At 52.0% G+C, this 15,984-nt stretch overlaps 1 protein-coding gene across 5 annotated transcripts in view; it reads right to left on the reverse strand.

Annotated features, from left to right (window-relative positions):
- caskin2b (CASK interacting protein 2b) overlaps positions 1 to 15,984 on the reverse strand; it is a 255,010-nt gene that overhangs the window by 8,537 nt on the left and 230,489 nt on the right. For all 5 annotated transcript variants that reach the window (XM_078225315.1, XM_078225314.1, XM_078225317.1 and 2 more), the window contains 5 exons: positions 14,442 to 14,536; positions 9,616 to 9,726; positions 8,129 to 8,230; positions 4,468 to 4,606; positions 120 to 2,471 (listed from right to left, as the gene is read on the reverse strand). In XM_078225315.1, the coding sequence (XP_078081441.1) occupies positions 120 to 2,471; positions 4,468 to 4,606; positions 8,129 to 8,230; positions 9,616 to 9,726; positions 14,442 to 14,536 (2,799 nt within the window). The remainder of the gene's footprint in view (positions 1 to 119; positions 2,472 to 4,467; positions 4,607 to 8,128; positions 8,231 to 9,615; positions 9,727 to 14,441; positions 14,537 to 15,984) is intronic.

The raw sequence follows: 15,984 nt of genomic DNA on the forward strand, positions 1-15,984 counted from the left end.
TCGCAGAGGATGCCTATTCATTCAATCACTGGGGTTAGATGTTCATTCCGTCAGCCTCGGCTGTACCCAGGTGTAAAGATTACCCACTCCCCATATTAGACATGATGTGATGCTGTTACCTGTGACTGGTGCCCAGGTATGAGTCGGCCTGGTGATGACGGGCACGGATCCTGCCTGTTTGGGTGTCTGTTGGAGATAGGCAAGAGCTGGTTTGGGAGAGAGGGGAGGTTTCAGCGTCTTTTTAGTCCCTTTCTCTAAAGACTGGAGACTCCTCTCAATCTCAGCAATCCTGTATTCAACGCAGGCATCATCGTCCAGGTCACCTTTCACATGAGGGCCCAGCTGAGGCCTGGGGTCCACCATATGCACAGCCTGAGCCTCTGCGTATCGAGGTCCTTGCACCAGAACATGGTGCTGTGGGCTGGCGACGGACAGCTCCTTCTCTCTGGGCTTTGGCCTTCGTTTGACGGTGTCGGATTCTGTCAGGTTAAATTCGGGAGGCTCCGGTAGTTTGGGAGCTGGGCCTGTCGCTGCAATTCGTTCATTACTCAGCTGCATGTCGTGATCCTGCCTTTCCTCGGCACCCTCTCCGGACGCCCCGGTTATACCGGTGACAGCTGCCGAGTCAGTGGCTATGTCTGCCGAGCTCACGCTGGCATCCCCTCGTTGCACGCTGTTTGGTTTCGGTCGCTGCTTTATGGTTAAAATCCCCTCCTCGGCAAAAGGGATACACTCACTGGAGCTGTTCTGAGAGGATGAGGAAGCCTCGAGGTCTCCGGTGCCAACCCTGGCCTCATCCTCGGCATCTGACTTTGCTTCTTCTCCATCCGGTTTGAGAGCTTTGGCAATCGTGGCTGTCTCTATGCTGACTCCCGGCTCACTGAAGGTACGCCGCCGGTTCGCAGAGTCTCTCGCCTTGTCGGCTTGTTTAGCCACAGCCTTGGTCAGTGCTGAGCTTTCTCCGCAATGTTCAGGATTCTCGGGAACAGCCTCCTGGTTCTCGCCCTTTGTGTCGGGAGTCGCCCTCTTCTCTACTTTAGAAGGTTTCAGTAAGGCCACAGGCCTGGCCTGGCCTCCGGGACTGCTGGACATCTCCAACTTGGCAGCAATGCTCCTCACGCTGCCGCTAACATTGCTGGCTGGCCCTTCGCTGGCTTCCTGTTGCATGGGTAGCCCATCGACCAGGTCAGGTGCATTCTGGGGGGCAGTGGCCGGGTCGGAGACTGGCTCCTGCTCCACCTCCTGCCCTGGGCAGTTGGAGACAGAGCTCAGACGCTTGGGCGGAGGGGGTGGGGGCCCTTTCCTCTTCCCCCGGATAGCAAACGACTGGCTGCGGTTGACGTTTTTGTCTGCCGCCCACTGGCCCTTGGAGGCCTGGTTGCGCCCCGGGCGCCGGGTCAGGGTGGCATACGAGCTGACGGCCCCCCCACTGCCCGCATCTTCCTCTTCCGGCTCGCCGTCCGACATGGCATAGCGGTTCAGGCTCTGCGATCGCTTCTTTGGCCTGTAAATGTCTCCGTTTAGCTCCTTGCCTAGCACTGCGGAGCGGATAATTGGCACAGCGCCAGGCAGGGCCACAGGGTTCAGGCGAGGTCCGTCCTCTGGCACCCCTCCATTGGCGATGCTACAATGTGAGTGGACGTAGACAAAGCTCTGGTTCCCTGGCACGTGGGAGACGGGCTTAGAGTTTTGCTGCTGGGAGCATTCCAGCGTTGAGGGGAAGGGTTTGCCTTTGACGGGCAGCTGCGGGTACACAAAGGCTTGGGCAGCCTTCCCTTTACTTGGAGTATGAGGCGGGGTGAAGTTTGGTGAGGGAGGAAGTGGATATGGAGAAGGCAGTGACTTCATTGGGTTGGACACAGGAGCGCCCTTCTGTAGCACAGGCCTTTGGTAATGATCGCGTCCATCGGGGACGTTCCTCTCCTTACTCGGACTGCCTCTAATGCCGTGCCCCAAACCGTTGGCATTCTCCTGGTTCGGCCCGACGATGTGAATGGGCGCCGTGTCTCTCGAGTAGGGAAGCAAGGTGGTCCGACCGCTGCTCCCACTGCTGCTGCTCCCGTCTCCGCTGCCGAGGCTTTCCTGGGACTTGCTGTCTGACTTGGTCTTGCCGAGCACGTTCTCCTGGGAGTGTCCGGATCCTCGGGAGCGAATGCCGATGCTCTCCTGACTCCGGGAGATGGCTCCCACCTGCTTCATCACGAGGCTCTCCTGGCAGTTGTAGCAGGGGTTAGACATGGCGGATTGCAGCTCGTGGCTCAGCTCGCTGTCCTGGAAGGTCAGCATCTTTGGCGTTTGAGGAGACTGGCACTCCCCGTTCTCAGCCTGCGAGGGTTCGATGGTGACAATGTCCAGCGCGTTCGGAGCCTTTCGCCTCAGCGTCGCAGTTTTGGCCTCCACCTCCGCCTGATTTATAGCCTTCTGCACGTCCAGAAGCTTCTTCACGGCAATCATCATCTTCTTCTGATGTCCTGCAGAGAAACAAAGCAGCTGCTCAAACAGAAGAAATCCCAATTTCCTTCCCCACCTTCCCTGATGCTGCTGACGAAATATAACCAGGAGTACGGCTCCTACAGACGTATGGTGGTCCCGTGAGGCGCGTGGCCCCGACAGGCGCAGGGCCCCTACAGGCGCAGGGCTCCTACAGGCGCAGGGCCCCTACAGGCGCAGGGCTCCTACAGGCGCAGGGCCCCTACAGGCGCAGGGCTCCTACAGACGTGTGGTGGCCCCGTGAGGCGCGTGGCCCCGACAGGCGCAGGGCCCCTACAGGCGCAGGGCTCCTACAGGCGCAGGGCCCCTACAGGCGCAGGGCTCCTACAGGCGCAGGGCCCCTACAGGCGCAGGGCCCCTACAGGCGCAGGGCCCCTACAGGCGCAGGGCCCCTACAGGCGCAGGGCCCCTACAGGCGCAGGGCTCCTACAGGCGCAGGGCCCCTACAGGCGCAGGGCTCCTACAGGCGCAGGGCCCCTACAGGCGCAGGGCTCCTACAGGCGCAGGGCCCCTACAGGCGCAGGGCCCCTACAGGCGCAGGGCTCCTACAGGCGCAGGGCCCCTACAGGCGCAGGGCTCCTACAGGCGCAGGGCCCCTACAGGCGCAGGGCTCCTACAGGCGCAGGGCCCCTACAGGCGCAGGGCCCCTACAGGCGCAGGGCTCCTACAGGCGCAGGGCCCCTACAGGCGCAGGGCTCCTACAGGCGCAGGGCTCCTACAGGCGCAGGGCCCCTACAGGCGCAGGGCCCCTACAGGCGCAGGGCCCCTACAGGCGCAGGGCTCCTACAGGCGCAGGGCCCCTACAGGCGCAGGGCTCCTACAGGCGCAGGGCCCCTACAGGCGCAGGGCTCCTACAGGCGCAGGGCCCCTACAGGCGCAGGGCTCCTACAGGCGCAGGGCCCCTACAGGCGCAGGGCCCCTACAGGCGCAGGGCTCCTACAGGCGCAGGGCCCCTACAGGCGCAGGGCTCCTACAGGCGCAGGGCCCCTACAGGCGCAGGGCTCCTACAGGCGCAGGGCCCCTACAGGCGCAGGGCCCCTACAGGCGCAGGGCTCCTACAGGCGCAGGGCCCCTACAGGCGCAGGGCTCCTACAGGCGCAGGGCCCCTACAGGCGCAGGGCTCCTACAGGCGCAGGGCTCCTACAGGCGCGCAGCGGCCCCGACAGGTGCCAGTCACCCTTAGCTCCCTTCCTTATAATTCACTAATGTCGTGTGGGCATCGCTGGCTGGCCAGCATTTATTGCCCATCCCTAAATGCCCTCTATTTCAGCGGGCAGTTGAGAGTAATCCACATTGCTGTGGATCTGGAGTCCCCGGGTAAGGACGGCAGCTTTCCGTCCCTGAAGGACATTCGTGAACCAGGTGGGTTTTACAACAATCGACAACATTAGACTTCTACATTCCAAATTTTTTATCTAATTCAAATTTCAGCAGCTGCCGAGGCGGGATTCGAATCCGATCCCTGGATCTTGCCCTGTGTCTCTGGATTACTGGCCCAGTGACAATGCCACAACACCACTGCCTCACCCTCACCCAGGCTGACACACACACAATGCTGGAAAACTCTGTCAGACAGTGAGCTCGCACAGCATCAGTGATTCTCAGTCCCGTGCGCACTGCTGGAGGAAGCGCAACAGGATTGATCCAAACTCACCCAGGGAGTGAGCACTGTGCCCAGGGAGACAGCACTGTGCCCCGGGAGTCAGCACTGTGCCCAGGGAGTGAGCACTGTGCCCAGGGAGACAGCACTGTGCCCAGGGAGTCAGCACTGTGCCCAGGGAGTGGGCACTGTGCCCAGGGAGTGGGCACTGTGCCCAGGGAGTGGGCACTGTGCCCAGGGAGTGGGCACTATGCCCAGGGCGTGGGCACTGTGCCCAGAGCATTCGCGTGATTCAGCCCCTCTCTGTAATGGAGCACAGGCCAAGGATTAAACAGCTGAGTGAGGACAATACAAAGGCTGCTGAGCGTCAGTCTTACCCAGTTGTGTGATCCCAATTTCTTGCAGGTCCTCCCAGGTAATCTCGCTCACAAAGTTAATGCTGTCGTACCCGTTATCCACCAGCTTCTTGTGGTACTGAGGCAAGCCAATCGCACTCAGCCACTCAAACAAATCCACCTGCAACACACAGCCAGCAAAAGTCAGCGCTTAAGGAAGCTTCCTGCCTCTTTGTATGTTGCGTTCTGTGTACAGCCCCCTCCCCCTCCACCCCACTGTTTCTCTTCTCCTCGGGACGCAGCGACACGGCTGCCCTTTGCTACCTTGCCCATTCTTTATAACTGAGCCCTTCAGACAACAGGCTGAGCGGCTAGCGGAGGCATCACAGTTGAGCCTAAACCTAACCCTCACCCCTGTGAGCACTTTCCAGCAGGAGTCACTGGATACTTAACTCGACAAGTGTACCCATCCAGACTTGCCCCCGCACAGCCCCCAGATTCTCGGCATACCCCAGCACCTTTGACTGTTAGCTAACACTTTCACACAGAGTGAGTTTACACAGTCTCAAGGTCGGCTCCCACTGGGTGTGAGCTTTTAAATACAGAACTAAGAACATAAGAAGAGGAGTCGGCCATTCGGCCCCTCTGCTCCACTACCCATCTGTCCAACTCAGTCCTGAATGTATTCAATGGCTCAGCCTCCACTGTTCCCTGGACTGGAGAACTCCAGAGATGAACATGCCTCTGAGAGAAGAAATTCCTCCTCAACTCTGTCTCAGTAAGGAGTCTCCGGTGAGAAGGAGCAGGGTTCCCAAAGCTCGTGATTCCAAATAAACCTGTTGGACTTTAACCTGGTGTTGTGAGACTGCTTACTGTGCTTATCCCAGTCCAACGCCGGCATCTCCACATCACCTCCGTCTAAAATAGGAGACTGCTTATTCTGAAACTGTGCTTTAGTTTCAATTCCCTCGTGAGGGGAAACATCCTCTCAGTGTCTACCCCATCAATCCCTCTCAGAATGTGACTCGTTTCAATAAGATCACCTCCTGTTCTTTAAACTCCAGTCAGTGTAGACCCTAACGCCTGAACTGTCCTCCACAAGATAACCCCTTCATTCCAGGAATCAGCCCAGCGAACCTTCTCTGAACTGCTACCCAACTGCCGCGCTCTTGGCTGACCTCAGCTAACCTGATACAACCAGAAGGTGAAATTTGGATTCTTCCTACTTCCATCCAACACGAGACATCGGCTTCCATTGCTGAAGAGGACTGTAAGACCTGATCAAACGCTTCTTGAGGGAATGCCCTGGGGCTGTTGGTAACGCAGTTGGTTAGACACTACCCTTTCCTGCTCTGGGATCTGGGCTCAATCCTATTCAGAGAGGCAAAGGACTGGAAGGTCCTGTATGAGCCTGCTTCTCAATAGAAATCATAGAAACCCTACAGTGCAGAAGGAGGCCATTCGGCCCATCGAGTCTGCACCGACCACAATCCCACCCAGGCCCTACCCCCACATATTTACCCACTAATCCCTCTAACCTACACATTTTAGGATTCTAAGGGGCAATTTTTAACCTGGCCAATCAACCTAACCCGCACATCTTCGGACTGTGGGAGGAAACCGGAGCACCCGGAGGAAACCCACGCAGACACGAGGAGAACGTGCAAACTCCACACAGACAGTGACCCGAGCCGGGAATCGAACCCAGGACCCTGGAGCTGTGAAGCAGCAGTGCTAACCACTGCGCTACCGTGCCGCCCGTCTAATAGGTTTGAATCCACAGCTGTAAATAAAATTGTCTTCAGTTTGGCTGCAGTTGGTGATTTCAGACAACACCAAGTGGAAATGGAAATTCTCACAGTGCAGTGGACAGTGTCCCTGTGAGGGTGAGCCCACCCACTCTGCAATAAACCCATCAATCAACAGCAACTACACTTCAAAACCTGCCTGTTCGAACTTCAAGATATCCTGAGAGAAGCAATACCATGCTCAATAAATACAACATTTTATTATTGTCCCTGCTCTACACGTCCTGGGAGTGTTTGATGGGGACAGTGTAGACGGAGCTTTACTCTGTATCTAATCCCGTGCTGTACCTGTCCTGGGAGTGTTTGATGGGGACAGTGTAGAGGGAGCTTTACTCTGTATCTAACCCAGTGCTGTACCTGTCCTGGGAGTGTTTGATGGGGACAGTGTAGAGGGGGCTTTACTCTGTATCTAACCCCGTGCTGTACCTGTCCTGGGAGTGTCTGATGGGGACAGTGTAGAGGGAGCTTTACTCTGTATCTAACCCAGTGCTGTACCTGTCCTGGGAGTGTTTGATGGGGACAGTGTAGAGGGAGCTTTACTCTGTATCTAACCCAGTGCTGTACCTGTCCTGGGAGTGTTTGATGGGGACAGTGTAGAGGGAGCTTTACTCTGTATCTAACCCTGTGCTGTACCTGTCCTGGGAGAGTTTGATGGGGACAGTGTAGAGGGAGCTTTACTCTGTATCTAACCCCATGCTGTACCTGTCCTGGGAGGGTTTGGAGTTGACTCGGGGAGGGGTTCGAGTTGACTCGGGAAGGGTTTGGGGTTGACTCGGGGAGGGGTTTGAGTTGACTCGGGGAGGGGTTGGAGTTGACTCGGGATGGGGTTGGAGTTGACTCGGGGAGGAGTTGGAGTTGACTCGGGGAGGGTTTGGGATTGACTCGGGGAGGGGTTGGAGTTGACTCGGGGAGTGTTTGGGATTGACTCGGGGAGGGGTTGGAGTTGACTCGGGGAGGGTTTGGGATTGACTCGGGGAGGGTTTGGGGTTGACTCGGGGAGGGTTTGGGATTGACTCGGGGAGGGGTTGGAGTTGACTCGGGGAGGGTTTGGAGTTGACTCGGGGAGGGGTTGGAGTTGACTCGGGATGGGGTTGGAGTTGACTCGGGGAGGGGTTGGAGTTGACTCGGGGAGGGTTTGGGATTGACTCGGGGAGGGGTTGGAGTTGACTCGGGGAGGGTTTGGGATTGACTCGGGGAGGGGTTGGAGTTGACTCGGGGAGGGTTTGGGATTGACTCGGGGAGGGTTTGGGGTTGACTCGGGGAGGGGTTGGGATTGACTCGGGGAGGGGTTGGAGTTGACTCGGGGAGGGTTTGGAGTTGACTCGGGGAGGGTTTGGGATTGACTTGGGGAGGGGTTGGAGTTGACTCGGGGAGGGTTTGGGATTGACTCGGGGAGGGGTTGGAGTTGACTCGGGGAGGGGTTGGAGTTGACTCGGGGAGGGGTTGGGATTGACTTGGGGAGGGGTTGGTGTTGACTCGGGGAGGGGTTGGAGTTGACTCGGGGAGGGTTTGGGATTGACTTGGGGAGGTTGGGGTTGACAAAAACAGAATTGCTGTTTTGGAATGAATTTCAGCCAATCGCACTGGACATTCTGAACCTGTGGTGCAGTCTCTCTGAAGGTATTTGGCCATTAAAATTGAATATTAAAGATGCCATGAGCTGCAAGGAGCAGTTACACATCATCCTTTCTGGAAATAGGAATGGGCGTCCCATTCTGATTCTGAATACAGACGCTGTGTGGATGAAGGAGTAATTCCTGGATTGATGAGGCCCTCACATCTCAGACAATGGAATTACTGGATCCCTTCATAAATGAATTACATCTGCAAACAACCGTAATGCAGACTGCAGCGGAAAAGTCAGACGGAATTCCTGGAATGTACAGATTACTCACCGGTTTGTAGTCGGGAAGCCATTCTGGAATGTTCAGTTTGCCAATCTCAGTCGAAATCTTCTTCCTGTGTCCGGGCTTTGTCACTCCGATTGCCGTTAGATCCTGTGCACGGGATCATGTCAGTTAGTACTGGGTCCGACAGGGTTAAGGTTCCATCCCAATCACTGGAGAGATCTTTGTTCCACTCCCAGTCCTTCTCCTGTCGTGGTGCATACGCGGGCTACATCCCCACAGCTAAAAATACCCAGTGGAATTGGGCCCTGTCAGCCTGGGATGATACCTAGCGTTTGGAGACATGTCACTAACACAGTCGCAATGCAAGCCCGAGGGGGTCTAGAGGTTCCCTCTCCTACTTCCTGCCTCCAAGGTCTGTCTCTTCTTTCTGTCTATAACCTCATTTTCTCCTCTTTGTCAATATTGCAATAGGCAGTGATCCTTGAAACTATCCCTCTAATCTTCCTCTGAAGTTACAGATAGCTGTGTGATCAGACCTGGAAGTGCTGTACACAGTTCTGGTTTCCATACAAAGGGCAAAGATGGACCTGGAGAAGATGCAGAATATATTTCCATGAGTGATGCCAGAACCGAGAGTGTTAGAGGTCAGGATTGGTTGAACAGATTGAGGCCCTTCTCTAGAAATGTGGAGACCGAAGGGGGCAAGGTGATAGATAATGAAAAGGTTTATGAGGCAGACCTAGAGAAGATGGTGGGGTGAGTAGACCAATAAATGAGGAACTATAACTTACAAGTTGATCACCAATAAATCCAGTTGGGGATTTAGAAGAAACTGTCACCCAGTGAGCGGTGAGAATGTAGAACTCATTGCTACAGGGAGTGCTTGAGGCAAATAGCAAAGATACATTCAAGGGAAAACCAAACAAACAGCTGAAGTGAAAGGAGTAGAAGGGTTTGTGGATGGAGTTTGATGAATTGGGACAGGAGGAAGTTGATGTGAAACATAAACACCAGGATGTACCTCCTGAGCTAAAAAGCAAATTCCCCGTGTTTCTACAGAAATACTCAACCCGACATGCTTTTCATCTTCTATCGTTACCATGTTGCAATCAATACTCATCGCAGCGTCTCCTGCTCCACCTCATCCCTCACCCCTACCAACCCATCCTCCCTCCTCCACCTGCAACTTCTTAAACATCTAAATCTGACATCTTTCAGCCTCGGCTTTCCATTGTCACCTTCATAGCATTCAGAAGGAGAACTGGGTAAGAATTCCAAAAGGAAATCGAGGGGAAAGCAAGGGAATTGGAACCAATGAGCCAGCCACAAGCATAATGGGCTGAATGGCCTCCTCCTGCACTTGTACTATCCTCTTGTCTCTTGAATGTTGCCACGGTCAGTGAACTGGGGCTTTGGCCCTTCCCCACCGGCTCCTCAGTGCAAACGGAAGAAAAGCAAGCGTGGCTGAGAGAAACCTCGACATTGAACCTTGCCACGCAGTGAGCAGCAGTGTGGTGTTGTTCGGTACTCACCTCAGGGGTCATACGGCTGATGGTGGGCACATCATAACCAGCATTGATGAAGTTGGCTGTGTAATGTTGAAGCTGGAATTCACTCAGCCAGTTGAAGATGGCTTCAGCATCCTGCAGAGACAGTGAGTAAGAGCAAAGTTACCACAACTGAGAGAGTCACAGCCACATCTGTAAAAATACACACTGCTATCAAACTGGAGAGTTCAATCAATAAAACTCCACGGAAATGGCTGAAGTTGAATTGAAACAATTCCTCCTTTGCCTGGTGATCCTTCCCTGACTCACGAGGCGTAACAACAGAACATTTTCTCCGGATTAAACTGCCTCCCACCAAGGGTCTGAGGTAAATTTTCCAAATGGCATAAATAGGGGACAGCTGGGACACTGAGTGGGAGGAGAGCTGTGACACTGAACAAGTCAATAAGCTCTCTCAAGAAAGAACAACTCTGTGATTTGGTTTCGACTTCACCAACTGGCTTGGATCCTTTTAACAAATCAGTTAAGAATAAGCGGATTTTCCTGAGCTTACATATTGGAGTTGCTTGTGGAAAGGCCTCAGTAATCTGGAGTTTATTTCTGTTAGGGAATTCCCTGCAGTTTCTTTTGAAGTCTACTCACATGGTGTAGTATTTACCAATAGATGGCCAAACAGTGGCCTTGATTCTGTGGACCATCACCTGTTTCAAAGTGGCCTCTTGGTGAGTTTTCAAAGACTCAAACATTTATTCAAAAACCTGATAAAGCCACACACATGGGTAAGGATGTGCACAGGAAATTTTGAGCACATAAACGTGCAGGTGAAGGTATGTATGCTTAGATATATCTGTAAGCATGTTTATATGTGTAAATCTATATGCTTGTGGGATTGTGTATCTCTAAGGGGGGCACGGTAGCGCAGTAGGGCGGCACGGTAGCACAGTGGTTAGCACTGCTGCTTCACAGCTCCAGGGTCCCGGGTTCGATTCCCGGATCGGGTCACTGTTTGTGTGGAGTTTGCACGTTCTCCTCGTGTCTGCGTGGGTTTCCTCCGGGTGCTCTGGTTTCCTCCCACAGTCCAAAGATATGCGGGTTAGGTTGATTGGCCAGGTTAAAAATTGCCCCTTAGAATCCTAAAATGCGTAGGTTAGAGGGATTAGCGGGTAAATATGTGGGGGTAGGGCCTGGGTGGGATTGTGGTCGGTGCAGACTCGATGGGCCGAATGGCCTCCTTCTGCACTGGAGGGATTCTATGATTCTATTCTAAGTTGTGACTGCGCCCAAACATGTGTGTTTTAATGTTCCAGATTTCAACAAGCAGGGCGCCTCTCTAACCGCTCAGTCTCAGGCCACTGCACAGCAGCAAGGTGAGGTCCCCACTCTCACAGTTGCTTCAGAATCTGACTCTTGGTCATTCCAGGCATTCCTGGAAGACCGGCGCAGAGACAGACGCCAGGGAAGCTCCAGCCTTCCCAGCGGAAGAAATTCTTGGCCGCATGTGCTCACCCCAGCATTCCACAGGGCGGGCCAAAGGTCAAACCAATCAAGACAAGATCAGGCTTTAATCAGTTTCGGAATCAGGCCTCCAATAGATGGCTATGGTGGATTTGGCTGTGATTAAATAGCCTCTTAACAAAATGAGATTTGCTTTTATCTTTACAAAAAATGGAAACAGACCATTTGGACAAACATGTTTAATGCCAGTGTTCACACAAGACCATTGATTTCATCTTCAGATGACTCTTACTTCATCTCACCCTAACTCCTTAACCTCTGTCCCACTCTCTCTCAGCTTCTTCTCTATTCTATTGTGTCAACACTCCATGTGGTAGCAAGTCCACACATTGACCACTCTGAGTAAAGAGGTTTCTCCTGATTGATTCATGGCTATCTTGTATTTAAGGCTCTAAAGCTTCGGACTCCCCACAAGCGGAAACATCTTCTTTGTGTCCACCTTCTGAAAATTATTTTCTAATTTTAAAGACCTCAGGTCACAGCTCCTCCGTCTTCCCTTTTCTCAGGGGAAGGGCCCTCACCTGAATCAATTCTGATTGTGATAAACTCTCCGTAACTCACCTGTGTAAATCTTTATTGCTGTACAGGCAGTCCTCGGACTGACTTACAACACAATTGGTTCTTGGAAACCATGTCGTATGTCGAAATGTTCTAAGTTGGATTTTCCCATCGGAACAAAGTTAAAAATTGTGGATTGGTTCTGTGGTAATTTGAGGTGATGGTCCCTTTCAGAGCAACACAGAGGGTGATGGCCCCTTTAAAGGGCGACACAGCAGAGTAAGGGCCTGGGGGAGCAATTGGGACACAAAGTGCGGGGGAGGGGTCCTCTGATAGGCAGGGAGACACGTAGGAAGCTAGATGCAGCCATGAGGCTGCTGCTTTCTTATTACTAAATCCTTCTCGTATTCGCAAATGAAGTCTGTGTAAATGCACCTTAAGAGTTTTAACAACACCAGGTTAAAGTCCAACAGGTTTATTTGGTAGCAAATGCCATTAGCTTTCAGAGCGCTGCTCCTTCGTCTGACGAAAGCTAATGGCATTTGCTACCAAATAAACCTGTTGGACTTTAACCTGGTGTTGTTAAAACTCTTACTGTGTTTACCCCAGTCCAACGCCGGCATCTCCACATCATAAATGCACTTTTACAGGTTCCATCGTGGGGCTAGGCAGCACTTCACTGGCAATCCGCAGCCACATTTCCCAATTTTTAAAAAGGTTTTTCCGGTTTCTGGGCTCTAGTTCGGCCAGACAGCGGGCTGCCCGTGGGCCACAGTGACCGTTCCCCGTAGCAACAATCCGGCCCAGAATTTACAGCTTACTGAGTGAAAGATACAGGGGGCTCGGTGTTTTAGTGAGAGATTTCACAACCTCCCCGGGCTGGTTCAAACTGGATCAAATTTATATTTACAAAAACGTACGAGGTGGGCTGGCTGCTCCTGAAATCAAAACCAATGTGGTGTAGCCGAAACGGGGTCAAACGGCGCAAGTGCCGTTTGTGGTGCCTCATACATTGTAAAGTCAAGGGATGCCTGTACGTCCACATTCCTTTCGCAATGCGGAGACCGGAACTGTGTGAACAATACCCACAGTAAAACCAAGCTCCAATACAAGTTTAATGCAGCATTCCTGTTTTTGAATTCTATTTTTCTCGAGATCATCCCCAGTGCTGTATCTTTATTTTTCTCCAGTCTTGTGAACCAGTGGCGGGATTTTTAATGATTTGTGAATCTGCACCCATTAGATTCTCTACTCCATCCAGATGCTAATTTTCCGAGGGGTATATGTGACCCACTTGTTTCTCCTGCCAAGTGGAACTCCTCAAATTTGCAAATTTACGCACTTATGTTTGTTAATATCTCCGTATCTTGGCAGCTGCATTATCTCGACTCTCTTTACCTCTGAGCCTGGCGACTTGCGGATGAGTGGGAGGCTGAGGTTTTCCCGCGGGACTGGTTCCCATCGCTGCAAGGGGGGCCTGCAGGAAAGGGGGTCTCTCAATAACACATGATTAGCTCTTTACAATAGTTTTTGCACCCCATGTGTTCAGCAATCCCTTAAAGGATGCAGTGAGGTGGTCACATATGGTGACATAAGTCGCCAGCACACTCTTACCCTCCACTTGTCCAACTCAAAACTCTAAAGGCCTGGGTGCATAATCTAGGCTGTCACCCGAGTGCAGGTACTGAGGAAATACTGCATAGTCAGAGGCGCCATCTTTCATGTGAGATGTTAAGTCCCATCAACCCCCTCAGGTGGATTTAAACAATCCCACACCACTATTTCTAAGAAGAGTAGGGAATTCTCCCTGGTGCACTGGATAGTATCTATACCTCAACCAATATCACTGGAACAGATCGAGGTCATGTTGCTGTTTGTGAGAGCTTTCTGCGCAGGTTTTGGTTACCCTGTTTCCTACGTTCCAGCAGTGGCTACACTTCTAAACTACTTGACTGGTGTAAATGGTTTGGGACATTCTGAGGGTGCAAAAAGCATTATAGAAATGCAAGTCTTTCTTCCCTTGCTCTGTGGCAGAGGGGGGGTGCCGTGGGAAAGGCAAGCACAGCATGCAATGTCTACAGTTTGATTCTCGGCCAACTCTCCATGGGTAGAATGTAGAATAATCTACCCTGTAATCTGGTAAAATATTCCTTAGTCCCCGGAGGTCTCAAACTACCAGGGTGGGATGTGAACTGAAGTTCTCTGGATTACTAGGATTACTAATCTGCTGATGGGACCAGCACACTGCAGTTAACCATTCAGCTGGTGCAACTCCGATCATCCCAGACCCAGATCCCGATCCAAGCAATGCTCAGGCCTTGTTTCAGGCCCAAGTCCAGGCTTAGTCAGGTTCAGCCCATGATCTCTGGCAGGGGTTTGAATCTAAACATTGCCCAGGAAATACAAGTACAGCTGAAGGCCTACAGGGCTCCAAATCTTTGATCTGAATCTTTTGGCTAATGATAGAAGCTGGCAGCTGCCAAGCCCAAACCTTTGGGAGGGGAGTGAGGCAGTTTAAAAATAAAGATTTTTTGTGTTGGGTTTTGTTTTGAGGCCCAGAGGCCTCTGCTAGCTTTGATCAGCAGGGATCCTGAGCACAGGCAATGGAAACACTCTCAGCCCCCGGAGAGTCCCAGAGGGTGGAGCAGAGATCTGACATAATTTGACATTCCTTACGCCTCATCATAACATTTGGGTAGTGTGTACTCTTGGCAACTTATCACCAATACTAACCATTCAAACTCACCATTCATTAGACCTCATCACCATCAATCATCAAAACTCATCACTGTTATATTCCAGCTATTCCTCAGTGTGAACATGACCTTTCACCTTACCTTGCCCTCCAGGAACTGATCGGGGTGAATGAACTGTTGAGAATATCCTTGTTCTCCTGACTTATAGCTCAAGAAGTTCTGATGTCTTGGCATCCCTGTCAACAGAGTGAGATTAAGTCAGCATCTGTTCGGAGCAATGGCTGTCCACTCTGTTTCTGACTCCAGCCCGGGCTGAGAGAATGAAAGAATCTCCATTTCCTGCTCCCATGTTAGTCTCAATCCAGTCCCAAAGTCTAAACTGTTCACTATGTGCACAAACTGCAATAAGGTAGGGAGCATCACTCACCGAGACCAGGACAAAGGGACAGAAAATGAAATACAATACACACATTCTTCAAAGGTTCAGATTAAGGTACTTTATAAATCATATCTAACCCCGTGCTGCACTTGCCCTGGGAGTGTTTGATGGGGACAGTATCGAGGGAGCTTTACGCTGTATCTAACCCCGTGCTGTACCTGTCCTGGAGTGTTTGATGGGGACAGTGTAGAGGGAGCTTTACGCTGTATCTCACCCCGTGCTGTACCTGTCCTGGGAGTGTTTGATGTCAGTAGTGCAAACAGAACTTTACTCTGTATCTAACCATGCTGCTGTTATGTACTCTATTTCCTGGCATGCAGCTCATCTAACATACAAACAGAGCAGAATCAAAGATTTTGGGCAGATGATGGGACATGGTGTCTGTTGAGCTGTCTGTTGCATTGTGTCACAGGCCAGTAGAATCAGGGTTCCGCACACTGTGAGCTGCTGACCTGCTCGCTCACCACTGCCCCCACTGCCTTTAACCGTTGGCAGGGACGAGCAAGATGGTCAGATGACCCAGGTCACCTTCCACCTACCCCTCCAAGCGGCAGTGGCCATTGCCTCTGTTGTCAGCTAGCAGCCAGAGCAGAGGAAGAGCTAATAGTACGCGACAGGAATACTCCAAGCATGCTCACCCCTCCCTGTTTACAACACAGTCCACCATCTCTTATCCATCATCTCAATTGTCTCATCAAGATTCCTCTATAATCCACCACTTGTGACTTTGTTCCAACTAGTTTATCTGCCAGTTATTTAACCCAGTAACCCTTCTTTGTGACAAGGAACAGTATTCCTGACTCTCAATGTCTATCGCTCACCCTGATTTTGTTCCGCTTATCTTCCTGTTTTCACAATTCCGAGGAAGGAGACACACCTGGAATTCTAACCCACTTTTCCAGAGGGGACACATTGTGAATTGTGAGCATTTTCAATCTGTTATTTAGATTTTCAGCATTTGTCCCTCTCACCCAGAAGGTGAGATGATTCTGGTTGGAACACATAACATGTACAGAGTGATAATAATCCTCTCCTCCTCACTTTCCCAAAAGGAAGAGAATGATTATAAATCCAGTTCCAGTTCCTCAGAGTTAAATTTTAAAAAAAATCATCTCAGCTTCTTTCTCCTTTCCTTCCAAAACTCAAAACATTCCAACTCCAATTTCCTCTGAAAAAAAAGCAAGAGGGATCATATCGCCTAGCAACATGAGGGATTCTGACTCACCCCACCTCCAATCACCATCA

This window comes from Mustelus asterias, chromosome 12 (genome assembly GCF_964213995.1).
Source record: "Mustelus asterias chromosome 12, sMusAst1.hap1.1, whole genome shotgun sequence".
Lineage (NCBI taxonomy): Eukaryota > Metazoa > Chordata > Chondrichthyes > Carcharhiniformes > Triakidae > Mustelus > Mustelus asterias.